At 47.2% G+C, this 27,712-nt stretch overlaps 13 protein-coding genes across 13 annotated transcripts; 4 read left to right on the top strand and 9 right to left on the bottom strand.

Moving 5' to 3' along the window:
- Positions 1–592: 592 nt before the first annotated feature.
- On the bottom strand, positions 593–1,081 carry N7479_001803 (uncharacterized protein; the record flags this gene model as incomplete). Its single annotated transcript, XM_057249500.1, has 2 exons — positions 593–733; positions 776–1,081. The coding sequence occupies 2 exons, from the start codon at positions 1,079–1,081 to the stop codon at positions 593–595; spliced, it is 447 nt and encodes a 148-aa protein (XP_057113932.1).
- Positions 1,082–1,640: 559 nt separating this feature from the next.
- On the bottom strand, positions 1,641–1,832 carry N7479_001802 (uncharacterized protein; the record flags this gene model as incomplete). The annotated part of the gene is made up of 1 exon (XM_057249499.1): positions 1,641–1,832. The coding sequence occupies one exon, from the start codon at positions 1,830–1,832 to the stop codon at positions 1,641–1,643; it is 192 nt and encodes a 63-aa protein (XP_057113931.1).
- Positions 1,833–1,871: 39 nt separating this feature from the next.
- Positions 1,872–2,822, bottom strand: N7479_001801 (threonine ammonia-lyase; the record flags this gene model as incomplete). Its single annotated transcript, XM_057249498.1, has 1 exon — positions 1,872–2,822. One exon carries the CDS (start codon positions 2,820–2,822, stop codon positions 1,872–1,874), a length of 951 nt encoding a protein of 316 aa, XP_057113930.1.
- A 364-nt stretch (positions 2,823–3,186) lies between these two features.
- On the bottom strand, positions 3,187–4,183 carry N7479_001800 (SDR family oxidoreductase; the record flags this gene model as incomplete). The annotated part of the gene is made up of 4 exons (XM_057249497.1): positions 3,187–3,222; positions 3,272–3,363; positions 3,433–4,023; positions 4,111–4,183. The coding sequence occupies 4 exons, from the start codon at positions 4,181–4,183 to the stop codon at positions 3,187–3,189; spliced, it is 792 nt and encodes a 263-aa protein (XP_057113929.1).
- An 870-nt stretch (positions 4,184–5,053) lies between these two features.
- Positions 5,054–6,086, top strand: N7479_001799 (Short-chain dehydrogenase/reductase SDR; the record flags this gene model as incomplete). Its single annotated transcript, XM_057249496.1, has 5 exons — positions 5,054–5,095; positions 5,148–5,300; positions 5,351–5,457; positions 5,516–5,829; positions 5,890–6,086. 5 exons carry the CDS (start codon positions 5,054–5,056, stop codon positions 6,084–6,086), a joined length of 813 nt encoding a protein of 270 aa, XP_057113928.1.
- Positions 6,087–6,363: 277 nt separating this feature from the next.
- Positions 6,364–6,911, bottom strand: N7479_001798 (uncharacterized protein; the record flags this gene model as incomplete). The annotated part of the gene is made up of 3 exons (XM_057249495.1): positions 6,364–6,399; positions 6,451–6,734; positions 6,869–6,911. The coding sequence occupies 3 exons, from the start codon at positions 6,909–6,911 to the stop codon at positions 6,364–6,366; spliced, it is 363 nt and encodes a 120-aa protein (XP_057113927.1).
- Positions 6,912–7,743: 832 nt separating this feature from the next.
- On the top strand, positions 7,744–8,961 carry N7479_001797 (transcription factor domain-containing protein; the record flags this gene model as incomplete). The annotated part of the gene is made up of 3 exons (XM_057249494.1): positions 7,744–8,028; positions 8,075–8,326; positions 8,371–8,961. 3 exons carry the CDS (start codon positions 7,744–7,746, stop codon positions 8,959–8,961), a joined length of 1,128 nt encoding a protein of 375 aa, XP_057113926.1.
- A 203-nt stretch (positions 8,962–9,164) lies between these two features.
- On the bottom strand, positions 9,165–10,100 carry N7479_001796 (uncharacterized protein; the record flags this gene model as incomplete). The annotated part of the gene is made up of 1 exon (XM_057249493.1): positions 9,165–10,100. One exon carries the CDS (start codon positions 10,098–10,100, stop codon positions 9,165–9,167), a length of 936 nt encoding a protein of 311 aa, XP_057113925.1.
- Positions 10,101–11,081: 981 nt separating this feature from the next.
- Positions 11,082–13,688, top strand: N7479_001795 (DNA-dependent ATPase RAD54; the record flags this gene model as incomplete). The annotated part of the gene is made up of 3 exons (XM_057249492.1): positions 11,082–11,762; positions 11,824–11,907; positions 11,967–13,688. The coding sequence occupies 3 exons, from the start codon at positions 11,082–11,084 to the stop codon at positions 13,686–13,688; spliced, it is 2,487 nt and encodes an 828-aa protein (XP_057113924.1).
- Positions 13,689–14,080: 392 nt separating this feature from the next.
- Positions 14,081–17,366, bottom strand: N7479_001794 (VAC14 family protein; the record flags this gene model as incomplete). The annotated part of the gene is made up of 9 exons (XM_057249491.1): positions 14,081–14,733; positions 14,790–14,869; positions 14,923–15,041; positions 15,095–15,199; positions 15,250–16,046; positions 16,096–16,783; positions 16,837–17,007; positions 17,067–17,229; positions 17,299–17,366. The coding sequence occupies 9 exons, from the start codon at positions 17,364–17,366 to the stop codon at positions 14,081–14,083; spliced, it is 2,844 nt and encodes a 947-aa protein (XP_057113923.1).
- Positions 17,367–18,373: 1,007 nt separating this feature from the next.
- N7479_001793 (uncharacterized protein) lies at positions 18,374–18,692 on the bottom strand (the record flags this gene model as incomplete). Its single annotated transcript, XM_057249490.1, has 2 exons — positions 18,374–18,564; positions 18,665–18,692. 2 exons carry the CDS (start codon positions 18,690–18,692, stop codon positions 18,374–18,376), a joined length of 219 nt encoding a protein of 72 aa, XP_057113922.1.
- A 1,674-nt stretch (positions 18,693–20,366) lies between these two features.
- Positions 20,367–25,921, top strand: N7479_001792 (ankyrin repeat domain-containing protein; the record flags this gene model as incomplete). The annotated part of the gene is made up of 5 exons (XM_057249489.1): positions 20,367–20,877; positions 20,929–21,090; positions 21,154–21,178; positions 21,234–21,758; positions 21,805–25,921. The coding sequence occupies 5 exons, from the start codon at positions 20,367–20,369 to the stop codon at positions 25,919–25,921; spliced, it is 5,340 nt and encodes a 1,779-aa protein (XP_057113921.1).
- A 64-nt stretch (positions 25,922–25,985) lies between these two features.
- N7479_001791 (uncharacterized protein) lies at positions 25,986–27,487 on the bottom strand (the record flags this gene model as incomplete). Its single annotated transcript, XM_057249488.1, has 3 exons — positions 25,986–26,961; positions 27,021–27,254; positions 27,306–27,487. 3 exons carry the CDS (start codon positions 27,485–27,487, stop codon positions 25,986–25,988), a joined length of 1,392 nt encoding a protein of 463 aa, XP_057113920.1.
- Between the last annotated feature and the right edge of the window lie 225 nt (positions 27,488–27,712).

Below are 27,712 nucleotides of genomic sequence, written 5' to 3'. Positions count from 1 at the left end.
ATATCCCGATATAAATACGCTCCTAGCCGGGATAATGGCCCTAGTTTCTTGATCATTATGTGCAAAAGGAATGGTCTGGAAATTGTGGAACTCCGCAGAGACTCCAAAAGTGTATATTCCTCATCAATATATATAGTTTTGATCCAGTCCATTTACACAAATACCTGCCCTAGCAGCTGTTGTTTCGCAGTTAGGAACTCCTTAAGCGTAGTCAACTTGATCCCAAACTCAGCCTCAAGCTCACGCCGCTCAAAATCTCCCGACGCTCCCAGATCCATCTCTGGGCGTCAATCTGAAGATTCGGGGACGCCAGCTGCTCCTCCAGCCCGCAGGGAATATGGTCAACTACAATATCGTGTCAACTGACCTCGGAGATAGTCTGTGCCACCTGCTCCACCGTGAGGGCCTCACCCCCAATACTAGCCACGATGCGAGAAATTCTCCAGCTCAATGATAGCACCAGTGGCAAACCGCCCAATATCATCTGGGTCAATAAACATCGACCTTTTCTCAGGTGCCATTGCGGTGCGAAGGATACCAGATTCCACCAGTTCGGGAAAATAGCCTCCCACACTGGGAGGGAGATAATTTGTTATGAAGACAGGGGACGGAGGATTGTCCAGTGCTTGAAGCCAGCCGAACGCACAAGGTCCTCGATAGCAGCCTTGTTCTCGAAATAGCCCTTCAGAACGCTGGAAATGGTGCCATAATGCCCTTCGGGGAAGTCCTCGCGCTAGTCGACGCCACAGACGCTGGTTTAAATAAGCATCGTGACGGTGCCAGATGCGAGAGCTGCGCGCACGACGTTGGTCGCCTGCTGTAGTTCGGCACCATCATCTCGAAGAGAGGGTGATACGTTTAGGAATACTGCTGTTGCGTTTTGGTAGGCGAGCTGGAGTTGATCGGATTTGTCGAAGTTGCCCTCCACTAGGATGGCGCTAAGGCGGTGCAGCTCGAGCGCGGTGGCGCTGGACTTCGTCCGAACTAGGGCGTGGACGCGGACTCCTCTCACGAGGAGGTGGCTGGCTGTCGCGCCCCCTTGCTTACCAGTGGCCCCGGTGATGAGGATGGTTGCGGTCATGGTATATGATGATTGTATCATGTATCTCAGAGGGAAGAATATGACTGAGGGGAGATAGAGATGGCCAGGGAGGTGTAGACATACCCAAGATATATACTACAGCTCTAGGGCATCTGTAAATGCATGTTAAAAATAATCCACAGCCTTCTTTGTTCCACAAAAGAATGCGGATGGTCATTCCGAGTGGGCTAGGAGTTGAAGAGATTGACGAAAGATATTGATAACACACTTACCTTGATAAAATTATATGGAGATCTGAATGCTATAAGTGAAGCCACATATCAAGGGCTTTAATGTGCGAAGTAATTAGTTACAGATCTATCTGATGGTTTACATCTCACCCGATTGGGAGCCGCCTCGAAGTCGACGGCCTCTTGCTCCCTGTCTTTTTTCGCCTGACTTCTGTATTTTCTTGCTTTGTCACTTCTTTAATCAACCAAGTCTCATTTGTCAGAACATAACTGCATTCCGCACGCCTTAATATGATCGCCTTTGTCAGCGCCACCGTGGGCCCCGCCATAGGGGCCGTCCGCAACCCCGCTAGTGCTTCTCCCAACCCCTACAACCTCTTTCTAAGGGCGAATGATCTTGACTGATAGTAGCGAAAGTCGACGCAAACTCTCACACCGATCCAGCTGCCGCCATCGAGACCCTCCAGACAGGGCACGGCATCAGCCGCCTCGATATCGTGATCGCCAACGCCGGCATCTGCGAGAAGTTGCTCACCCGTGCATGAGATGTCCGTCCCCATGCTACGCGGGTACGTCGAGAGTGACGTATACGGGCCCATCTAACTCTCCCTCGTGATATCCCGATCAACATTCGCACCACATAAAAGAACAACGCTGGTTTGGCCGGTCAGTTCATGAGCGATTTGAGTAAATCCAGCGAGAGCAAGTGCAGCAGAACCCTCAACAATGACTTTCTCCTCGAAAGCAAGTGCCTTCATAGCCTGAAAAATTTCTGCTTCGTTGCACTCAAGCACATGATCTACCACTGCCCTAGCTAGAGGAAGCGTGATTGTGTCTTCATCAATACCACCAGCCACAGCCTCAGCCAGAGTAGGTAAATGCTCTGTCTCAACAACATGACCAGCCGCAATGGATTTGGCCAGTGCCTTTGAGTTTATGGCAGCGACACCATAGATCTTCGTCCGCGGGCTGAAAGCTTTGAGCACGGACCCAACACCGCTGATGAGTCCGCCCCCGCCCATGGAAATGAAGATGTTATCAACTTGGTTGCACTGCTCGAGAATCTCAAGCCCAATCGTCCCCTGCCCCGCAATAATTTCGGCATCGTTGTAGGGTGAAATATAGGTGTAAGCGCCTGAAGCAGCAAGTTGCTGCGCATGCTGTTCGGCCTGGCCCGTTTCCGCACCATGCAGAATGACATGAGCGCCGTAAGATTTGATTTTTTCTAACTTTGCTGGAACCACTGTCTCTGGAAGTACGACTGTGAGGATCCTGGAGAGCGCTTGCGAGGCAAAAGCAGCACCAATGCCATGATTACCCGACGATGCTGTGATTAGTTGTCCCTGTGCTGTTTGAACAGACAACTTGGACAAAGCGCCCCTGAGTTTGAAAGATCCGGTGAGTTGAAAGTTCTCGGCTTTGAATAGCACCTTCGCATCGTGATCCCGGCCTATTTGCCGGGCTGGAATGAGTGGTGTTTGATAGATGTGATTAGAAATGCGTGTCCTGGCTTGGACGGCGCTGGCTGCGATTTCGAGTGAGCTCGGCATTGTGGAATGTTTGTTGGTGAATTGGTGGGGGAGGCGGCACAGAAAGAGGGGAAATATTGACAAGGATAGAAAAAGGTAGACCCTGAGGTATAAGTGAGGAGAGAAAGAGATAGAACCCTGAGGTATAAGTATTTTACAATTTTTACATTTTCTAATCCACTAGTTAACAGCGGCTCGCAAATAGTTGCTATACACTGAAGCACACTAGCAATGCACTTGGCATTTTGCCGTACTTTATTATTTATAAGCTGTTTTTTTCTTGGCTTTCGCATGAAACAAAACTATATTTCAAGTTCAACATATATATACCCTGTCGCTTTCTAGTACGTTGCTCCAGGCTGAATACCCAATCTTCCCCCATCAACTACATGAATTGACCCTGAACAGTATCCCCCTGTCTCTGATGCAAAATACAGCACAGTTCCCGCAATTTCCTCATCTCTACCTACCCGTTTGAGGGGCTGCATTGAGACCGGCATTGATCCCTCGACCGTAAAATCCTTATCGCCAAGCATAGCGACCATCATCTCCGACCGAAAGGCTAGTCAATACACAACTGATTAGCCCTAGCTCTTTTCATAACCGAGTGAGACACGAGCTGTTATCTTACTTCCTGGAGCAATCGCATTGACTCTAATCCGATATTGGATCAGATAGCTTGCCAAACTTTTGGTTAAGTGAGTCACTGCCGCTTTGCTCGTTGTGTAGGCCATCCCTGCTTGTGGCCATGCCCGATAAAAGGCACCGATAGAGCTGGTCACCAATACCTGGCTTGTCTGTTGAACGTTTCCTCTCTGGTTCCCTTTGTCGAGAAGGTCTAGGAAGGCAATTGCGGTGTAATAAACACCCGTCACGTTGATATTGTAGACCTCCGCCAGTTGCTCCATCGACGGACCCCAGAGGACTCTCTGCACCTCCTGTATGTCAGGGACCTTTCCGTCTTTGCCTGGAAGTAACTCGCTGTAGTTCGGCCCCTGGATCCCGGAATTGGCAATCACGAGATTCACATATCCCGTTTCCGCTTCGATGTGAGTGGCCACACTTTGCAGGCTCGACTTTGATGTCACGTCGCATTGAAGGGGGAATATGTTCCCATGTAGAGCTGTAGCCGCAGCCTCATCAAGCTTGTCTTTGCGTCGACCAAGAATGTAGACCTTCGCCCCGTTGGCTTCAAGGGCTCGCGCCATCACGAGACCAATACCTACACCACGAACACGCTATTCTTAGCCAAGTCACTCTTGTAGCTTTACATTGTGTTAGGCAAATAGTGGAGAAGAGAGATACATACCTGTGCCACCACCTGTGATGACAGCAACCAAGCCGCTGCAATTAAAAAGGGTGTTTTGAACGAAAGACGCCATATTCACAATCAAAGGCAAATGGAATAGAAGAAAAAGTAGCCCACAGCGTGGGTAAACAAAAATAATGAAGAGAAATGCTCATACTTATAGAGAATACAGCAATGCTAGTGACATGTCAAAGTACCATATCATGACCAAGCTTGTTGAAGTGTCCAGGTGGTGTAGATTGTTATTACAAACCTTCTGATTTATTCGGGAAGTGACAAGTGACTATAGCTCCAGTTGTGGCCCACTCATTCAAGCTGCAAGCCAGTATGCGAATAGGCCAGAACACGCAAGCTTTCACAAATACGGTGGTACTGGTCAGTAATTTGATTAGACTAAACAAGTGGTCAGTTTAAGACTCAAGACTCTAGCTTAGATAAATATTGCAATTCCTTTTTTTAGGTGCCTCATATGTGATTTAGTGTTTCCAAATGTAATTTCATACATTGCATCCCCCTACGGAAATCGATAATCTTTCAGGTTCATCCAAGTACCTAAAAAGCATTTAGGATCTGTAATCAGCTACTATATCTGTAGGTAATATGTCCGTCATTAGAAGAAAAAATATGAAACTTGCCCAGGTGTACTTCTTGAGCAATGATAATGCCCCACTCAGCCCTAGAGAGATACTTACTATTGGCTCGCAAATACTTGACCTACCTGAGGCTTCACCCAATCAGCGGGCTCTAAGCCCTGCAGATCTATGGATTTCCAATCTTGGAAAGTTGGAGAGCTCCTTTTAATCAGCATCTGAACTACATAGAGTTTCGAGAATAGTCGACAATACCAGAAGTAAACAGTATATATAGAGACTTTGCCAGCTCGATAGACAAAATATTCATTCACATCCAAATCATCACACATTTCTCTTGTATACACTCAGTCATGTCTTCCTATCTCATCACTGGTGCGAGTCGTGGTCTCGGAGTAAGTCAAAACGCCATTGACTGCTTTCAAGTCTATAGACTAACATGAATAGTTCGAATTTGTTCGGCATCTTGCTCAGAATCCAAACAATACTGTCATTGGCCTTGTCCGGAACAAAGTTGCGGCTGATTCAAAGGCCAAGGAAGAGGGTCTTCATAATGTCCACATGGTTGAGGCCCAGTATACCAATTTGGCGTCCCTGAAGGTGTGCAGACTCATCCGATAAACAATGTATATTGTACTCATTTCTTTCAGAAAGCTGCAGAAGTGGTCAACGATATCACCCTGGGAGGTCTGGACTATCTAGTCAACAATGCCGCCGTCGTCTCGCATGTCAGCGAATTCAAAACATTGGGCGACTTGTATGTATTGAGCCATCAGTCAATGAAGAAAAGAATCCTGAATTCTGACAATAAACAGTGACGATGATTTCGAGACTTTAGAAAAAGATCTCTTGGAGTCGCTGGAAATCAACCTTCTAGGCGTCATGAAGACAATCCATGCCTTTGTACCTCTCATTCTCAAAGGCAAGGGCAAAAAGGTCATCACTATCTCCAGTGGTATGGCCGATATTGACCTGATTAATGCGACCGAGATCGCTTTCGGTGGACCATACGCTATCAGCAAGGGCGCCATGAATGTCGCCATTGCCAAGTACAACGCCCTTTACAACAAGGATGGCATTCTTTTCCTCGCCGTAAGTCCCGGATATGTTTCGACTGAGCGAAACAATGGTATGTCAAACCCCGTACTTCGGAGATTTCATGAATGCACATACTAAAGCATATTTGCAGTCGAACCCGCACCAGAAGATGCTGACAAGGTGGCTACTCTTGTGGGCAACTTCGTCAAGTATGCACCGCATTTCCAGCGCCCTCTGACACCAGAGGAATCGGTCGCTGCGGTCCTTTCCGTCATGGATAAAGCCTCAATCGCGAATGGAGATGGCGGTGCCTTTATCTCCCATTTAGGAAATAAACAGTGGCTGTAAAGGGACTAGGTAAAGCCGAAAGAGACTGAGATATGTCATAACTTAGGTCGTTGGAAGTGTTACGATAATTAGATGATGTTACGATATGCAGGAGTACCAGCATCAGATGACTCGACAGAATCAGACCGTCTTCACTTAAATTTTATCTCCAGTGATAAATTTGCTTCCACTTTTGCCTCTATATCACCCTGCGCTTCATCCTCATCATCCCCTGTCTTACGATCAACAGGCTCTTCTCTCCGTATATCTGTTTGGTTGGTTGTCTCAGAACGTAAGTTCATAACCGCTTGTAGAGGTTCAGCCGCTTTCTCCTCTGTGATGACTGTATCTAGTATCGTACGAGATACTGATTCCCGCTCCTTACTGTCTCTGTCGGCTCTTTTCGGATAATCACAATAATGATCTGATACTCCTGACCGACTTTATGGAATTGCTCCAATAGGTCTTTAGTATTTTGTTCACGGTTTGCAGATTCTATGATCAGCATGGGCTGATGGTTCTTTTCAATTTCACGGGCTAGGTGGAATTGATCGTCGAAATCACGCTCATAGATATCAAGGTTATTAGGGATAGTAGGAAGGAGGTCTCGGGTGATAAAGTCATAGAAATGTTTTATCGTACGGCGGTGGATATTATAGGCGAAATAACCTATAAATAAAGGGTTAGAATAGATATGTTGAGGTATACATACATAGTGTGATTCAGAAAGGATCGTATGGTTTTGTATTAAACTGAGGGTCTCGAGCTAGTATATACACGTACGTACGGAGTTCTGCATATACCAAAGTGGTAAAATGCGGAATTACGATCCGTACGGTGGCCCATAGCGTCCTAAGACACAGATCATGTGACCATAATATTTGGTCCAAATCGGCTGCCGTACTTATGTACCACCAATATCTCCAGCCAATGGCAATAGCCGCGTGTTTTACTAATGTGTTACCGCCTCTCGAGGTCTTTCTTTCCTATCTTCATCGCAACTCACCGTAAATATGGTTGATCATCTCCAAGAATCCTGAATATATTGTGATCTGTATCGGAATGTCTCCAACAAAGCCAAGAGGTCCCTACCGTGTTGGGGATCCATCAAGGCGGGGATGTTGGACATGTCGCGGTAGGATAGAACATCTTCATCTTTTGGTAAAAATAGCAACATAATTGGACAATTATCCTGACACCTCTACAGATCGAAAAGTATCCTGTGATATGAGGCGCCCGGTATGCCGGAATTGCGCAGTATCTAGCCGCAACTGCCAGGGATATGGCCTACGTTTGAGCTGGCCAGCACATGATTCCCGTAGATTCATTCAACACTCTGTTCAAAATACCCTAGATGCTATGCCCGGTGGATCCGAAAATATGGATTTTATCAATACGCTGATGGTAGATGTTGAGCTTTATTATTCACCTCGTAAAAGCGTAGGTCAGTTCTTCAACTGTCTCGGATCTTGTTTATAAACTGAGCTCACCATGTGGTGCTGACTTTATTGGCTATTTATTTTAGGAAAACTACCAATTTATAACACGTGTATTTTCCTACTTTCAAACTTGGAAAAAGCACCCGTTCGAGGTGATGGGCACCACCTAGTGACATTCTGTATGGGATTATCATGTTCTTGCAGGATGATTAACCCGACTGACTATCTTCACTACAGTCATGACAACAGTAGTCAGCTCATTAACTCCAATCCGAACTGATGGACATAAGCTTTGGAAACTATTGTTCCAGCTTTCATTCTCTGACGACTCGCCGGCATCACTGGCTGTCCTACGAGCAATGTTGTCCGTGGCATCGTTATATCGCTATGGCCACGGCGATGAGCCACTCCGGCTAAAGACATCAGCACTGGAGTCACTAAACACATCCATGAGCGGGCGCATTACCGGAACAACAGAGATCTACCAGCATGCTGCCGTGGGGATGTTACTCTGTGCTTTCGAGGTATCTCTCTCGCTCCCCTTGCTGGAAACACTGCTTATAAGATTAGATCTTCCAACCATCAGAGAGCTCTTTTGAATGGCCGTTGTACGTGTCCGGCGCTAAGAGTATGCTCCATGTGATTTGCGATGGTGGATATCCCAAGCTGATGGAGGCTGACCTTCTGATACTCTGGGTACATTACCATGATATTCTGGGAAAATTTACCTCCAGACATTGGAGAGTTCAGTCAGCGGAAAATGCGTCAATATTCAAGATACCGGGTATGGCTTCCACTCTGGCTTCTGTAGCGCATGACCAGGTGAGCCTCAGTATTTCTCTCATTGCTGGATTTAGTGCTAATAGAAGTGGCAGGTTCTGGGAATATTTGGGTGCTCGTTGGAAATGATGAACCTGATCGCTAGAATGTCAGAAATTAACCCCGACAGTAAAATTCCCGACAATCAATACACCGAGCAAGCAATCCTGGATTCCATTGAACATGAGTTAATGGCAATCAACCAAGACATCACACACCTTATTGGAACGAATTCCGCAGAAGAGGTCGAACATGGGAGAAAAATATCTAAGCTCTACCAACTGGCAGCGCTGATCTATTTTGAGCGTGTGCTGAAACATTACTCCACTGGCGGGCGGTTAGCAAGATGGTCTGCTGAAGCCTTTGATATCATTCAGCAGTTGGACATATGCGAGAGGCCGTTCCCGCTGTTTTTTGTAGCATGTGAAGCGCATACTGATACACAAAGGGAGGTAATACTTTCCATATTGCGAAGAACACAAAAAGTGTCAAGCCAGCGACGGTTGTATGCTGTCCACGGGATGATTGAATCGATGTGGGTGCAATATGACCTGGCTTCAGATCAGGGAGGGACGAGTTATGTTGATGTTTTGGATACTATCATGTCTTCGAACAAACTTCTACCAACATTAGCCTGAATTTTTTGATCAGAATGAGAGGGCTGATAACTTCTCAAGTTGAAAGAAAGACCCATTCGTGATAGCCAGGACTAGCAACCTAGGTACCTCCAAACAAGAGCAACTGAAAGTCTACAATGAGTAGTGAGGTTTCCAAAACGCACTTTATTCACGAGCCCGTTATCTGATAGAAATACATACTGAGTTTGAGACAGAGTCCTGTGTCACGAGGAGTCATCAATTTGGAATTCACCGAACCTCTCCCTCAGTCGATCCTTATACTCTGTCTCTTGCTCCATCTTCATTTGAATAAACTCTTCAGCCCCGACAGACCAGTATGGGCTGACAGTCCGATAAAACAATCGTTGTGCGCAATGCTCCTCAGAAAAAATACGTTGGATATGCTCATTGAATACCCGAAGGAGACCTTTCGGGCTATTGACAGCTTGAAAGTACCAGAAGCTACCCCTGTCCCAGAATTTTCGCATGATCTCAGCCTGAGAGACATCGGAAGCCCGAACCTTCTTTTCTTGTTCCTCAAAAGCATTTATGAATTCAGTCATGACTTCTCGAAAAGTGTCGAGATGTTCTCCGTGTTCAATATCATCAATAGGCCGGCCAGTTAACCAGTAAGGTGGCATTTGCAACTCAATAGGAAGAGAGCATGCCCATTCCAGGTCAATCAGGGACGTGATATGCCAGTCTTCATCAACGAAGATATTACTTGCGTGGAGATCAGTGAGTGTAAGCACAAATGGCCCATTACGATATTGACGGGAAATGAATTGATGTAGGAGACCACGCATCATGGTCAAAGCCGCAAGTTGGTTCTGGCCATCGTTCAGATTATGAATAGCATTGAGCTGGTGATGAATGCGGTTGTCGTGTAGCTGCAAAAGATCCAAAATGTATGGCTCCACAGACTGGTACGTACAATTTCTTGGTATCGTGGGGATGCCTTCATTTTCGAAACTTTGGAGTCGTAATGTTAGCGGTCGACCTTTTAATTCAATCAGGCCATTGTCATCCAATGTTAAGGATCCGATTTGCGGTAATTTGACGCGATTAACAGAAATCATGATCTTGGCGAGATCACCGAAAAGAGTCTGTCTTCGTATCTTGTCGCTCAACAGGTGATCTACCCAGGCATTGGAGAGCATTTGACCGTTCCTCACAAAACTGATGATCATATATCCGGTTTTCAGCACATTCTTCCCCTGCATACCAATATATTGACATGTTTGAGGGAACCCATGCCATGATCGCATAGTTTGCATGATGTGCCAACGCCACCGAGAAGAAAAATTCACGCAGCTTTCTTCAGCAAACTAATAAAACAGATTTAGCCTTCCGAGGCAAATAGTGCTTATAGGCTCACATACTGTATGTCCATTTGGGAATGCAAACCCGTGGAGGGTGGGGATTGGAACGGTAGGGCAATTTTCACGTATCCAAATGTATGTAGCAACTTCACAGCGCAATTTTTCATCGACGTTCCCTGGGAGGTTCTTTTCTCCAACTTTGTAAGGCAGTGGAATTCGAATAAGGACACACTCGTCTGATGGCAGATTGACATAGACTGGAATGCAGACATTGTAACTCCCACATAACCAATCAGCTTTCTCGGCAACTTGACAATGTTCACGCGGAGATGGAACGAAACTAATCTTTCAATTTCACTCCTGTGGGCGAATAGGTATGACCAGAACTCCTTCTGTTTCTGCGGGTAGTCTAAGCGGTGCAGGATGTTGTCGTCGTCAGCCATGGCATCTTCGAGTGAGATAATTCTTCCTCTAACCAAACGAAGGCTCAGCATCTTCAGAGATGATTTCACCTGTCGCAATAAATGCAGCCCGAGTGACAGAGCGAGAGATTTTAGCTATCTTGTTTGTTTGAGTATATAAGTGGATACACGTGACTTCCTAATTGAAAGGCCCCGTATAAGCTTGGACCACCTACTATTATTTTGGGACGCGGCTGTTTGGTGTTTGGGAGCCTCAAACGCGTGACGCGTCGACATATCGCACTTGCCTCGCAGCAACTTTGGGATAATTGTACAGCAGGAGCTTGGTGTATTTGGTTTATCTTTTGGGGAGCAATGCAAGTCCTCGTGCCAATCATTTTCGAGTTTCTATGCTGACATGCCTGGAAGGTATCGACAACGCCCGACCGATGGCGACAACAGCGTCAAGACTCCCTTACAACCAAAATCCGTGAACTCTCAGCACTCCATCGATCGACTTGTAAGGCCATTCAAATGTCCGGGAACTGCAACACCGACTCGGGCGTCCGAAAAACCATCGAGAAAGAGACGAAAGGTCAACTATGCCAATGCCGATGGAAGCGTGGAAGATGGAGAGGAGAAGCCATATACAAATGATGACCGGCTTGCTTTGGAAACAAGAGAGTGCAACAGATTTCCCGCATACAAACCGAAGGACAAAGAAGTAGCTTTCAGGTCACGATTTCAGGTTCCGTTCATCAACAAAGCCACCGGCGAGTACAGTTCCAGTCGGGTGGCTCCGACATTGGGGATGCGACGAGGAGCGACATTTGTGGTCAAGCCACTACACGACCCCAGTGGAGAATTTGCGATTGTTTTATATGACCCTACAGTTGACGACGTTGCTGAGGAGCCTGCGCCCAAAAACCCAGAGGCACCGACGGAGGATACGCCAAAATTGGATGAGCCAATCATGCATAAGAGTTTAGCAGACATTCTGGGGCTCAAAAAAAACGTGGAAGAGCGGCCAAAGGTGCCTGTCGTGATTGATCCGAGACTGTGCAAAGTGCTTCGGCCACATCAAGTCGAGGGTGTGAAGGTATTTCGCCCCAAGATGATCTGTGCCATGGGAGCAAACCTGACGCTATACTTATTTATAGTTTCTTTACCGATGTGTTACTGGGCTGGTTGACAAGAATGCAAATGGATGCATCATGGCAGATGGCATGGGACTTGGTAAAACAGTGAGTTCAGCCAACCCGATTTTCGTGCCCTTTTCATACTTTGGTTCTAATGAACACAGCTTCAATGCATCACATTGATGTGGACACTACTCAAGCAATCCTCAGAGGCCGGAAAAACTACCATTCAGAAATGTGTGATTGCATGCCCATCAAGTTTGGTTGGAAATTGGGCCAATGAACTGGGTGAGTTTTGCGTGATACCCTACTTCTTGTCAGCTCAACTGACCGTATCAGTAAAATGGCTTGGAAAGGATGCCACCACACCTTTTGCCATCGATGGAAAGGCGACGAAAGCAGAGTTAATTACCCAGATTAAGCAGTGGGCCATTGCATCAGGGCGTGGAATCGTCAGGCCCGTCCTGATTGTGTCCTACGAGACACTGCGTATGTATGCGGATACTTTGAGTGATACCCCAATTGGGCTTCTTCTATGTGACGAAGGTCATCGACTAAAAAACAAGGAAAGCTTGACATGGACTGCTCTGAATCAACTCAATGTTACTCGCCGAGTGATTCTTTCTGGAACACCTATCCAGAATGATCTGTCTGAGTACTTCGCACTTCTTCACTTTGCGAACCCGAATCTTCTCGGCTCCCAGGCCGAGTTCCGGAAGAGATTCGAACTTCCGATTCTGCGGGGTCGGGATGCCGCAGGCACAGATGAAGAAAAGAAGCTGGGAGACGAACGATTACAGGAGCTCTCTGGGGTTGTTAATAAGTTCATCATCCGCCGAACGAATGAGCTCCTCTCGAAATACTTGCCCGTCAAATATGAACATGTTGTGTTCTGCAACATGTCAACGTTCCAGCGCGGTCTGTACAATCATTTTATCAAGAGCCCGGAAATCCAGAGCCTTCTTCGCGGAAAAGGCAGCCAGCCGCTAAAAGCAATTGGCCTTTTGAAAAAGCTTTGCAATCATCCAGATCTACTTGATCTGGCAAATGAACTTCCAGGATGCGAGCACACATTCCCTGAGGACTATTCACCCCCCGATTCTCGAGGTCGGGATAGAGAAATCAAGAGTTGGTACTCCGGCAAGATGATGGTGCTCGACCGTATGCTAGCCCGAATCCGACAAGACACCAACGACAAGATCGTCCTCATCAGCAATTACACTCAAACCCTCGATCTTTTCGAAAAGCTCTGCCGGTCGCGGGGCTACGGCTCCCTGCGTCTCGACGGCACCATGAACATCAAGAAGCGCACAAAGCTAGTAGACAAGTTCAATGATCCAGACGGTCAAGAATTCATTTTCCTTCTGAGTAGCAAAGCCGGTGGATGTGGACTGAATTTGATCGGCGCCAACCGCCTAGTCCTATTCGATCCAGACTGGAACCCAGCCGCTGACCAGCAAGCGCTGGCACGAGTGTGGCGAGACGGACAAAAGAAAGATTGTTTCGTCTACCGGTTCATTGCAACAGGCTCGATCGAAGAGAAAATCTTCCAGCGCCAGTCTCACAAACAGTCCCTCTCGTCGTGTGTCGTGGACTCCGCAGAAGACGTCGAGCGTCATTTCTCCCTCGACTCCCTGCGCGAACTCTTCCAGTTCAAGCCAGATACTCGGAGCGACACCCATGACACTTTTAAGTGTAAACGGTGTCGACCTGATGGCTTGCAATATGTCAAGGCTCCCGCTATGCTGTATGGTGATACCAGTTCGTGGAACCATTTTGTCAATACCGGCGAGAAGGGGCCGCTCGGTCAAATCCAGGATCTGCTTCTTCGGCAAGAAACAGGGGAACAGGATGTTTCGGCTATTTTCCAGTACATCAGTCACTGATATTACTTATTTGGCATATGGGCAGGTTCGGAGTTTACTATACAGTATTGGGAAGGATTGTATCTTTTGGAGCGTATTGTTTTGGGAAGCGGATGATTATGACCATAGAACGAATTCAATGCTTTTGTTTTTGTGTTACAAAAATATATATCTTGCCTGACAATCAAGGGATGAAAATGCCATACTCAAAGATACCTGTTCAGTCAGGAGACGCTTGGGACAAGTTAGGAAATGTGATGTCATAGAGAACTATCGATACATATCCACAGGCGATACCTATTTCACAAACGAACGATCCCGGGTATGATCACCATGAAACAATCCAGCTAAGTACAAGACACAAAAGAAAAGTCTATGCAGGAGACAAGGTCCAACTCTAGCTACACATGTAACTATTTCTTGGACTTCCGACCTCCAATAGTCAGCCGACCCAAATTAGGAAGACTCGACTTGTGTTTATGAGAAGGCCCAGCCTTCGCCGTACTTGTGTCCAACGCCCGCCCGGCAGTGCCACCCGCACCACCGATACCCGAACCTCCAGCAGGAGCATTACTAGGCCCCGGGGCACTGCGCGGAGTATCGGGCAGACCCGATCGGTCCTTGGGACGATCCGCAGCAGCGACAGACAGAGCAGCTGTAAGGGAGGGATTCATCAGTGGACCAGACTGGTCGAAGGAGTGGCGGGCAGAGCCACCCTGGGCGCGACGGGCCCGTTCCTGGACGGCCTTGAATTTGTCGAGGAGGTCCACCCAGCGGATGGAGTTCTCGTCGCGGGGTTTCAGGCGGGTGCCTGTGGAACGGTCGAATGGTGGGGCCACTTGGGTGGTGCTAGGGTAGTTCGTCTCAGTATACCTTGGGGTAGAATGCGGGGGGCAGGGGCCATACCTGCGCGGTCCGCCGTGGAGGAAACCAATGTTGCTGACGCTGTTCAGACGGTTTTTGAGGGCGGCGAAGGCGGAGCTCTGGGGGAGGAGCATGAGGACGCCGTAGAGACATTTGTAGAGGAAGGGGTATTTTTCAGGTTCGAGGAGTTGAAGGCGGAGATCTGTTGCTGGGGTTAGTTTCTGGGATTTGGGGTTGTGTTAGTGGAGAGAAACGGACATGTGAAGACTGGCGACTCTAGTAGTTGCACCAGCTTGTCAATTTGAATTAGCATATTAACTGTCATTTCCAATTCGGCACTGTGGATGGTTTTGTCAGAAGATTGTCATGGTGGAAGAGCTGGTATACTTACAAGATCTGGAGGAGATTGTATGCCTGCTCATAGGCCTGGGCAAGAAGACAGAGAGAAAACGTGGAGACAGCGTTGTGGCACCACGATCTGAAGAGTCCAACAAAGAACATTTGACCATCCTAAATGATTCATTAGTCTCAAGAGTGAACGCCAAGGTATTCGGGGGTGCTACTTTCGAATCGAGATTTCTCAGCCGCTTTCTCAATTCTGAGAGTTCGGGCGCAGTGATGAGGTTGTTGTTCAAGTTCTGGACCATAATACTGGCAAACTCGAGATCCTGATGATATGTTAACAAGGAATATTACCAAAATGTGCAATAAAAATCACCTCTTCCTTCTCGAGGCAATCTGCCAAAGTCCGGTAGATACGTTCTGGGCTTAGGTTCAGGGAAAGCTGCCGGATGATCAGATTCCCGCGCACTTCGAGTAAATGTCTGTCTGTAGAGTAGAGCTGTAACAAATTGACCATGAAAGAAGTAAAATAGCTGTCCTCGCTGTTTCTTGAGATCTGTGACAGGAGTTGCAGGTCTTTGGTTACAACCGCCTCTGAAGGGTCGGATAGCGTTTTGAGCAAAGCTGGGAAAGTACCGTCGTTGAAAGCGACAACCTTCCGCGGGGCTTTACGGTGGAGCATGATGAGCCATACAAGGGCTGCGACTCTAGTAGCTTCATTCTCATTGAGGAATTGGAGAGTGAGGGAGTTGACAGCAGCAGCGTAATCAAGGTCAGCAGGAGGCTGTGGCGTGGAAACAACACTACTACGTGATGTAGCCGCAATAGAATTATCTTGTGTTGATTGTTTTTTTGTGTCCAGGCTTGCTGTCTCCGAAGGCCTGACTCCGGGAGTTGATGATCTTCGCTCTAAGGTTTCTCTGCTGGCCGTAGTGGTAGGGATCTTTGATGATGGCACATGACATTCCTCGGTAGTATCATCTGACAAGGAGTAGATGTATTGGACAAGGGACGTGTTGACCTGGTTTGCTGCTTTTCGTACTTGATCTGAGCCACTGGACATCGCTGGGAGTACCTGAGTTAACAGCCGAGGAACGAAAGGAAGAATATCTTCAGGGCTGATCTCGAAAAAGGAATCAAGCCACCGAAGGGCCGTCAGTTGCATTTCCTCCTCTAGACAAATGTAAGCATATGATAACCAGAAATATAAAGACACTCTTACCATAGGAGGTGTTGACAAAGCTGACAAGAATATCGAGGATCTTGGGGTGGTCGATTTGTACATCTTGTCCTGGAATCCAATCTCCATCGGCCTGGTTGATTTCATCATCAAGGGTCGCGTCTGAGGCCGAGTCTGCGATGGCAATTTCCTCCCTGTCCTCATTGGCACCATCAGCCTGGGCATTTTGCTCCGTCATATTGCTCGTCGCGTCGCTCATGACTGAGTATCTGTTGCTTTTCTGACCCTTTCGGCTTTCTTCAATCCCCTTTTTAAGTCGGGTAATCCGCTTAATCTCCGACAAGAACCGATCAAGCAAACCCTGTGTTGCAACGTTAACGTCTTTGCTGGGTCCGCCAAGGAACTTGATCAATCCCTCTAGGAACTCTGGCAAATAGCTCACGAGCTCTAGGTCAGGGATTGTATCTAGAAGAGTAAGCCATGAGACCAGAAAGTTGCGGGTGAACGGTTGGATCACATGAATCCGATCTTTAAGCAGAGGAATGAATCGAGCAAGAGAGAAGGCCATAGGAAGATCTTGGTCTTCCTGATTCTCTAATTCTGGGGGTTCCTTCTCAGAGAGCTGTAGGATCGAGACATACGATGCCGCCGATTCAGCTACAATATCTTTCACCAAGCGATCCAGAAGCTCTGCGCCGTTCTTGACTGATAGCTCCGAATCGGACGCAAGCTATGTATGTCAGCATATGCGATACCCCGCTTAAGCGTGTCGACACCCCTTACCTTAGCTAACGCATCGAAAACCTCGTTGAAGAACAGCAATATCTCCCCCTTGGCCACTTTGGCTATATTGTACATACTCTCACATGCGTAGTACCGCACTCGTGCATCTTGGTCGGAGAAGCATGCGAGCACAGGCGGGACAATTTCACCCAAGTACGGCGCAACTCCTTCCTATATCCCAGATATCAGCCAAGGGGTCCTCCAAATCCTTGGATATAGCTATCACTCACCGATCCCAGCGCAATCGAGGCAGCAGCCAACCCGATCAGACCTCCATTCCGGGCGTGGGGTTGGTGCACGGCGTATGCATAGTCGTGGCAGAGCTGTTCAACGATCTTTTGTATTTTATCCTGGTCTCCTTGGAAAACAGCGTCACGGACAATTTTTTCGAGCCTGGTGTAAATAAACAGCGATCAGTATGGGTTCTTTCGAGTGCGGAGTGATGAAACTAAGCTGGCATACTCCAAGGCTCCCTGCTTCCTCCTGTCGTAGAGCTTGTCATTCAATAACCGCTGGATTGTGGTATCCATCGCTCAAAGCAGCCTATGCTGCAATCTTTCCCCAGCTATGGTCGGCTAAGCACTGCTCATTGTGAGCAGAATGTATCTTAGCCTATTAGGCGGTGTCGCGAGACGGTTAGGAGCTTGAAAGAGGAGTGGGGGTCGTAGGTATGGCAACAAGTTTTGCAAACAAGGAAGCTCAGAACGTCAGGGAGCTTTTCGATCGAGATAAATAGCAACAATGCGACCAGTGGAAAAGGGAGATGCGTTGGCAGTGTGGAGATGGAGAGACCAGAGCGGTGGTGTGACGTAAGTCCGCGGACTTGAACCTTACCGCCTTTGACCTTCTAGGTCTATATTCTGAAGATAAATCCAGTACAACTGCTGTACTTAATGCTTTTAGAGGCTCAATATGATTATCTTTAGGTTCAGCGAGCATGGAAGCCCTTTGATGGTCTTTCCAAGCCAGGTGAAAGAAGTCCAAAAAGAACAAAGAACCGAAATATTCCAAACAGAGCGTGACTAGCTGCGCCCCCTTTTCTATCTCAATTCCAACATACGATACGGAGTACTAAGCACGTGAATGAGAATGTTTTCAGAGATAAATGCATTCAATCTCAGATGTATGAGCATCAAAATCCAAGTAGATGAAGACTATGGAGCAAGATGAAGATGAGAAGCAGTAAAAAGACCAAGCAGGCATATCGCAGGAGATATCAAAATTCAAAAGGAGAAAGCAGATCCCAACTTTTCGAAAATTGTTTCCCGCTGACACATAGAAATCATAAGACCGAGACGCGAGGGTAAGTAAAACAATCCCAGAAACGAAAAAGAAACAAACATGGTGTGACTGTACAACGAATTCGTCCAGACTCCGCGGAAGCATCACGCAAAGGTATAGAACAAACAGAAGAGGAAAAAAAAAGTCTTCAGAAAAGAAAGAAAAAGGGTGAAAATGCTAAAGACAAGTAGAAGAAAATGAAGGGCGCCAATATCACAATGAATCGCTTAGGCATGTCGACTTGAAATATGCATCACTATCGTGACGAGTTGCTGCCCCATCCTGATGGGCGCCAGCTACCAGTGGAGTGTTTGGAGACGGTACTGGTAGGCGAGCTTGTGCCGGTTGAGTAGACGTATTCGCCGTCGACGTATTGAGCACCTGTCGAGAATGTGCTACGGTGCTTGCGGCGGGCATAGCGCTGTTCAAGGCGGTAAAGCTCGAGTTCTGCGTCGATATTAGCTATCTTTCCAAGTATTTCAAGGTCGCGTTGCTATTCCGCAGGGAAGTAGCATTCTGGGTGTTCTTCGGGAGTCACGGAACGTACTGGCTTGTAGCTTATCGATGAGACCCATTGTGACGGAAGTGATGGATATGTTCAAGAACTTGGGATCTTGGAAGTTGTCGAGAATGGACACCAGATGCTAGGTAGATAGAGAGGGCGACGATCTCCACGTGGAACGCGGTGAAAATGTAATGCGGAGCTTCGGGAAATTTGACGTTGCTGTGTGAACCACGGGTCAGTCCCAGGAGTTTCAATGTTGACAACGTCCCCCGTACTTCGTACTCTGCCTTGATATATAAGTAAAAGATTGGTGCTTACTTGATAATAGGGTTTCAGTTAGCGCTGGTCTAAAAGCCCCAAACTCTTAGGGTATGCAGGAGTCGCGAGGAGTTGCAGTGTTCGAGATCGAGGGAGGTTAAGGAATGTAAGTTGTAGATTGTAAAATTTAAATTCAATGAGAGTAAAGAGGATAAAGTTCCCCAGAAATAAAAATGAGATTAGAGAAGAAAAAGAGAAGCCTTGCAGAAAGGAAAAGGGGGGTGTGGAGAGAGACTCGACTAAACTAGCGCGAGTCAATATCCGGAGACAATGCGTATGTGTTTCATCTATAGATCTTACATCTTTTCTATTCTATATTGTATATGGATTGATTTATTTATAATTAGAGATCGAATTGTGAATTGAGCATATGTACTTTGCACTTTGTTCTCTGTACGGAGTACACTGTACATATCCTGAAGTCGGGCTCTTTTAATAGACCCCACGCGACAAACCGTTCTCGACGTTCTATTCGCACAGACCCATATCAATTATATTAATCACGCATTTATACTAGTACGACTAAATTGATACTAGGTTGCATTTGACAAGTGGATATGGGCGTCTGTTATCTTATTATATTGGGGGAACTTCCTAATCTCTACAGGGTACGGAGTGTTCCGTACAACGTGGTCGATATTATATCTGTGCTTTCTGGAGAAAGCCTTATTTAGAAACTATTGATTTTACTATTGGCTCCATCCACTCAAATTATCCCAATAAAATGTATTTTGACAAATTATTTTCCTAAAACATTAACATCTGCTACGGAGTACTCCGTACTAGTTCAGGATTCAGCAATAATCCCCTAGACAACTTTAGGGCATTTTTGGAGTTTGCCCAGAGCACTTTCTAATTTAGCTCGTTTCAACTTGCCAGTCCTTTTGTGAAACTCTGGGCTGGATCGCGTTGGAGATTAATGTCCGAATAACGTGACCTTTGATCACGTGAATTCATTTCTAATTCTTACGGACCAAGGAGCCGAAGTGTACCAGATAGTTGAGGGTAAACTATGAAACTTGCCAATTTGATTGATGTTCAGATATCTTATTGAACGGTGGATTTCATGCTAATTAAATTCTCCCACCTTGGTAAAATGCGACTCATAACTCCACAGAACTCCACAGGCACTCCGGCTCATCCCAGATGCCTCACCCACGTGTTCTACTGCGCACTATTCTATCCCGATGCCGAGTGGCAGATAGGAATGCCGTACAGACTAAATTGAGTCACTATGTATGAATATATCGCATTGTGCCTGTAATAACACCCCGCACTATGCTTGATTGGGTTGATCGCGTTGTCATGCTGGCTTCGAGGCTATGCCCCGCATACGGCCACAACTTCAGATTCCACACAAAATTGTAGCTTTCCGGCCTTCCCGACTTAGAGCTCTAACTATCAACAAACACAAGACTGCGAGACTATGGCCGAGCTAGTGGGGCTTGTCGCCAGTATTGGCGGCCTTGTCCAGATTGCGGGACAAATTACCAAACTCAGCTACAGTTACGTGTCGGACATCAAATCTGCCCCCAAAACCCAAAAGCTGTATCTCCAAGAGGTTTCAGCGCTCACAGATGTGCTTTTTCGAGTAGAAAAGGCAATAAGAGAGACCGAAACTTCCAGTTTACAACTGCCCTCGTGGCCATCTTCGCTCAATGGAGAGGCTCTTCAAGAATGCCGCCGCCACTTGTCGGTCCTTCACCTTGATCTCGATAAGCGGCTACGCCGTCTTGTATGGCCGTTTCAAGAAAAAGAGCTCAAAAAATATATTGATCTTTTGCATCGCTATCGAGAACTCTTTGTCGATTTCCTTTCAATAAATATGATGTTCGAAGACCCATCTTCTCTTCCAGGCAAACACTTGGAAAGTAAACTAATTTGCAGCAGGTCCGTTGCCACTGCTACATACAAAACAGTTACAACCATCGACCAAGGTAGTGTCCTTTGAATGGTATGGATCCTCATAGCTCTAATTCAAACTATAGAGCAGATTAGGCAGTCTCTTTACTCGCTTTTCCCGGCGTCAGATAACCTTTTACGCGCTAAACCAAACGCTTGTCCTGGAACTGGGCAATGGTATTTGAACTCACAAAACGTGGAGACTTGGTGTACCGGAGACCCATCACTACTATGGTGCTACGGAGCCCGTATGAATTGACCCTTTTCAAATATTTTCTATAACATTTGGGAGCTTGCTGACTCGATAATAGCTGGTGTCGGAAAAACACTACTTTCGTAAGTTCTACTCGAAACCTTCTAGTCATAGCTTTGCAATGTCTAACACAGCTAGATCAATCACCATCAGCCACCTATGGGATATGAGATCAGAGAATACAAGCTCCGTGGTATATGTATTTTGTCAATTCTCATCTCGGGAGCAACAAACCCTCACAGCAATTTTACAATGCATGATCCGACAAGTGATCGAACAAGCAGACGAAAAAGTGCTTTTCGCAATGAAACATATGTTCGCCGATCCAATGAAGCAGCGTGAGCCTGCAGGCCTCGCTGAATCTTTTGCAACGTCATGTGAGCTGAAGCCGACGTACCTTCTAGTTGACGGCCCGGATGAAGTAACTGGAGCAGATGGTTTGCTCCCTTATCTGTCTTCCTTTGTGGAAAATGGGTGCAAGGTAATGGTAACGAGCCGAGACCTTGGTCATATCAGGAAGGCTATGCATTCTGCAACCAAGATGGAGATATGTTCGCAATCTGAAGATTTGGAGATCTACATCGACTCCCGCTTTCAAAAGAATGAGCTTTCTCGAGGGGCACAGAAATTGATTGGAAAAATCACAGAAAAGTCGGGGAATGTGTACGTACTACCATTGGTTAATGTGAACAGCACTAACAGATACTAGGTTCTTACATACACAGCTTATTTTGGATGAGATCTTAGATCTCACCACTGTTCGCCATATGCAAAAGGCTCTCGAAAAACAGTCGACAGGGTTGAATCAAGTGTATCAATCAACACTACACCGAATCGACATGCAACCAATGGCAAAGAGGGAACTTGCTCGGCGATTCATCGGATGGGTTGTCTTTGCGAAGAGACGTCTAAAAATCGATGAAATTATCCATGCCTTCGCCGTTGAAGATGATGAGGATTATATTGAAGAAGATAACTTCGTCAGCCCTGACCTTCTTCTCCGATCGTGTGTTGGTCTAGTGGTGTTGCATGATGACAAGACCGTTGCAATGGTCCATGCGACTGCTTACGAATTTTTCGCATCCACGGTGTTGCTGCCGCATGACATGGAGACCGACATCGCAGAAACATGTCTACGCTACATGTGTCTCAGTCCGTTCAAGGAAGGGCCATGCGCAAGCCGCGTTGAGATGTCTCGCCGCTTCCATGAAATGCTGTTTCTGGAATATGCCTCAGGGCATTGGGCGAGACATCTTAAAGCAATAGAAAATATGGGGGAAGATCTAAAGTCACTTATCCAGTTTTTGATTTGCGACGAGAATCTTCTGAATGCCGCTGTTCAGGCATTACACTTCCGCAATGAGCTCGAGGCTGATCTGCTGGACTCTCTTTTTGACTCGATCCCTCAAAATCAAACAGCATTGCATGTCGCTGCTTATTGGGATCTTACGGGAACTCTCAGGACGTTGGTCGAATCAGGGCTAAGTACATCTCTAGCAGATACTCATGGCTGGACACCTCTCCACTACTCTTGTGCAAACAGACATTTTTCCTCTGCTGAAATTCTCGTGGGAAGCGGAGCGGATGTCAATGCCACAGACAATCAAGGGTGGACCCCCCTTTTCTGGGCATCATTCACTGGAAGCTTAGACATTGTTCGTCTTCTATTATCCAAGCGCGCAAAGTATACGAAGCGTAGCAAATATGGCTGGACAGCATTGCACTGGGCTATATCCCGCGGTGAAACCGATGTGGTTCTGGAGCTTGTGAAGCATCACCAAATGCATCTATCGCGTGTTACCAAGGCCGATATTCGGACTCTTAGCGTCGATGATGTGAGACAACTGAACACACCGGAGAATATCTCACCAATACAAATAGCAGCCGAGAGCAAGAATGCTGAAATATTCGACTTGCTTGTTGCTCACTTCGAGGCACCGGATTCTACTGGAGAGGAGGAGTTCCAGAAAATTTGGTCTAGAGAGAGCTTCAGAGTCCCTGTTTCTCAGAGCATGTGGCAAAATTCGATAAAGGCACAAATAAATGACGACTGGAGTCACAAGGCGGAATTGATTGCCGGAGAGAAATACATAGAGGAGAACCCGAGCATGTACTTCGAGCATGAGTTTATGAAGGAAGATCCATCCGCATGGAAGTCAATTCTACTTGGCTCTGCCATTCACGACGCAGATTTCCAGGCAGCTAAACTATTCCTCGAACTTGGTGCAGATGTGAATTACATTTCTGAAAAGGGATCGCTGTTGAGTGTTGCTGCGCACCAGAAAGACCCGCGTTTTGTTCAACTCTTACTGGAAAAGGGTACCAAAGGTCTACACACTGAAACTGAAGAGCCTGCACTGCACATTGCTACCCGCCATGGGAACTTGGAAACCATGAAAGTCATTCTCGATAGTGACCATGCTCATGTGAATGATTGGTATCAGAGCGAAACACCTTTGCACGCAGCCGCGCGTCAACAAGATCCACAATTCGCATTGCTTTTGTTATCTCAAGGGGCGCAGCCCGAGCTCCGGGGTTGGGGTGAATTGACTGCGCTGGAAATCGCTGTGACGAACGGATTCGTCGAGACCGCGCAGGCTCTGATTGATGGTGCAGATTTCAATCACTTGTTCCAGGCCGCCTACGAAGGTGAATGGCAAACCTGCCTGATGACGGCCGTTGTACTTGCTAGTGGTGACAATAGGGAGCCGGGAAAGAGAGCCTCGGGAATCGAAATAGCTCGCATGCTGCTTTCAAAAGGGGCCGATCCCAGTTTCCAAAATGAAGAAGGCAGGACTGCTCTTCATATGGCAGCAACTTCTCGCAGTGTGGAATGTGTGGAACTTTTGATGGCGGCTGGATGCAACATCGAGACCGTTGACAAGATGGGGCGGACTCCAATCCATACCATGATGGAATCCGTGGTGCCGAGTTGGGATGTGGCAGAGGTGGAAGAAGTCCTTCGCCTGTTGCTCCAAGGATTATCGGAGGACGTCGTCATTTCATTGCTGGCCCAGGAAACGTGTCAGTCTATTGTTTCCGAGTCCTCGGGCGATAAAAACATTCAACTAGACACACCATTGACTAGTGCATTGAGGCGGAGATCTTGGAGTATAGCTCGTCTCTTGATGGCTCTTGGAGCGCAGCTCCCCACCGGCTTTAGTTTCCAGCCTATTATGGCCGATGCGGTCAGAGAGCTTGAGTATCAGATTGTGGAGAGACTTATTGAGAATGGGACGTCACCAGGTGATGACGCTATCTTTAAATTGGTAGAGGGCATTGTTACCCGATGTATGGGTGAGCCTTGCTCTCTGCTTTCTTCGCCTAGCAAGAAGCGCCCATCTATGGCTCAGATCATGCGTATATTTTCAAAGGCAAAGCTTCCCAAGCTTTCAAAACTTCCGCACGAGGATATTGCGCAGGCCTCCCAGCAAATTCTGACTAGTTTGGCGTCGGCGGGCGCAGACGCGAACTTTTACGATCCAGAAGAAAACACAACTCCTCTTCTGCTCGCAACTGAGAAGATCCCGATTGCTCTGGTTACGGCCACTCTATTGGAGATTGGTGCTGATTGCTTCTATTCCTTTGAGGATGGATTTGATTCCATTTTAACAGCTGCAGCAGTGAACAACATAGAGTCACTGTGTTGCCTACTAGCACATGCCTCAACCTCGCCAAAGCTGGGGCATTGGACGCAGCATTTGGAGTATCAGGCGCGGCTGAGCAACACAGAAATCTTCGACTGCATATGCCTGGCGTTGAAACGCGCTCAAAAGATAGACTACCAGAACTCAAAAGGTCAAACATTGTTGCACCTCGCCGCAGAAAAAGGGAACATCGATTTGGTCCTCAGTTTGATCTGCCATGGTGCCCATGCAGATATACCGGATGAAGATGGCTTGTTTCCCATCCATTGTGCCGCATTTTTAGCATATGACAAGGGTCGAGATGATAAGGAGCGCCGGCAGCCTCGGCATGATATAGTACAGCACCTTCTTCCGATGAATGTGGTGAAACATACTTCCGATCATAATTCCTATCGCTCTGTTGAGGCTGAAACCTCCCTCCAAGACGCAAAAGTTTGTGAGAAGATATCAAACACAGTGAACACAGACGGACACACGATGCTTTGGAATGCTTTCCTCTATCACGACGAGGTTTTGTTTCTACATCTTATCGAGCTCGAGGCCGATTTTAACTCTTGTGCCACAATTTCTGGAAGCCAAAGCCACCCGTCACTTCTTTACCATGCATCTGTTCGTGGGATGGCAAAAGCAGTGTCTTTTTTGCTAGAATGCAACGTTGATATTGAAAAGGCTGACAGCTGTGGATGGCGACCACTGCACGGCGCATCCCACTGGGGCCAGGTTGAAATAGCCGAAAAACTAATTACGGCCGGAGCTACCGTCTGCGCTTCCACAACGAAGTTCCAAGAAGATTCCTTCACGGGTTCTGATCCTGACGGGGAATTATGGAATGGTCATCCTCTCCATTTGGCCGTAATGGAGGGTGACGTTGACATGGTTGAGCTTCTTTTGAAGCATGGTGCAGATGTGGATGCAAAGGCAGGATGCTTTTCCAAAAAGTCCAATGGAAGAATATGTGGACCAACTGCTCTTCACATAGCATTAGATCCACAGACATGGTATCCTCAAGACGATGAAGACAGTCATGAAGACCGCCATGAAGAATATTTGAAAATTGCTAGAAAGCTGATTGAAAAGGGGGCTTCTATCGAAGGCGTCATGGATCAATTGCGGGTGAATGATATCCCAAAGTTCGAAGGGTTTGAAGATGTCTGGGATAAGATTCGAGGCTCTATATAGGATTGAGAAGTTGTGACATATTTACTACCAAGTCCAGTGACCCAATGCTTCCAACCTTCCAAGGTCAACTCCATCGATTCACAAACTTAATGACCTTTCCCGCAGTCGCACTCCGTTCGAACCCTTTAAGGTCATCGAGAAACACGATTCGGAATAGATGTTCATTCTCAGGGAACAAAAGGAAGAAAGCCTCCAATCGTTTGATAAGATCATCGTTCGATAAAATGCCGTCTCGGGGCGGAGACCGAAGGAGACGAATTTCCAGCGTTGCCTGCGGTGTACTCTCCAACCGGTCCAAAATGATCTGCCACTGCAGAATACCACAATCTTCTTCCCGCATCAAGGCATCAATCCTCTCAAACTCGAAATAAGAGGCATACCACTTGAAGCTGAAGCGATGGTCGCGGCCGCGCATGCGCAGCACACGTAAATGTTCCCGATCAGCCTCGGGAATTACAGCACAGGCCGCGTCCGGGAGCGGGTGGATGGAGCCAATATCGCCAGTAATGTAGCGGACCAGCGGGTTGCGCAGTCGCTGGAGAGATGTCTGCACGATAAGGCCTTGTTCTCCTTCTGGAAGCACTGTCGACTCAGACGAAGATACGCCATCGACGGCAGAGGGAGAGACGATCTCAACCAGAACATTGCGCATGTCGATGATGAAGTCTGTGCTGTTGCTAGTCACACTCTGCTCTCCTGTCAGATCCGGACTGCTAATTGCCCAGGGCCCTGCCTCGGCACTTCCCATGACGGAAATTATCTTGACATCGCCGAGAATCGTCTTGATAAACGCTCGCTGGGGACCAGTTAAGGGCTCGGAGGTGTAGACAATCTTTTCGAGACAGATGCGATTACGGTCCTCCGGCGCCATGAGAGAGATATGATAGACGGTTTGGACGACCTGGCTGCCGTCGCCCGTGAGAATGTTGACATGGTAGTCGGCCAGAGACTTAGCGACATCCACAGGTGGCATGTAGCTTCCGGCGCTGAGAACAGTGGCTCCTGCGTTTTCCATGATTTCTGTCATGAGATCAAGTGACCTGATTGTTTCCATAGTTAGGACCTTTGCTCCATCTTGTATCAATTCGGATCCAAGTACCTGTAGAACCCTCCAGCCAAATGAGTGGACAAGACCCAATCCCCGGGCTGAATGACACCGCACAGTTTGAGAAATTTCCCCATCTGCAATCTCTGTTGACGGTTCTCATGTGCATCCACGGCGAACATCATGGGGACCCCGCCAGAGCCGCCACCCGTAATGCTCATGTAGGAACATTCTCGATATGTGTTCCGCGGGTCCACATCGTGTGTGAGTCGTTCAATGACCTTGTACCTGAATTAAATTAGCCTAGTTACAACGAAAGGTCTGCCAGCATTGACTTACAGTGTTTTCTTCCCGAGAAGTGGCTGCTCTTGCAGCTCAGGCTTTGCATTTTGTTCAGCGACCAGCTGCTGAAGTCTATGAATAGCTTCCGCATTGGCGGGGTATGCAATCTCCGGGTTATAGAAAGGGTGTGTCTTGGCGACAGCCAGAACCTCTGCCAATGAATAAGTTTCTGTTGCCATTGCTGCGAGAATCTCAGGGCGGTATATCCAATTGTGATTAAAAGATACAGAGAATAGCTGGACTTTAAGGGGTATAACTTACATGCAGAGAACAGAAACTATGACAAACAGTATCTTGCGATGAAAATGAAGTTGTGATGTATCATCGGGATTTTAGGGTTCAGTATGGAGTAGCTGAACTACGTGCTTTTACGCGATGTAGATCAGCTGAATATGTGGAGTTCT

Source organism: Penicillium vulpinum (genome assembly GCF_028829585.1).
Source record: "Penicillium vulpinum strain IBT 29486 chromosome Unknown utg000001l_segment0_segment0, whole genome shotgun sequence".
Lineage (NCBI taxonomy): Eukaryota > Fungi > Ascomycota > Eurotiomycetes > Eurotiales > Aspergillaceae > Penicillium > Penicillium vulpinum.
This window is presented reverse-complemented; position numbering and strand designations above follow the sequence as displayed.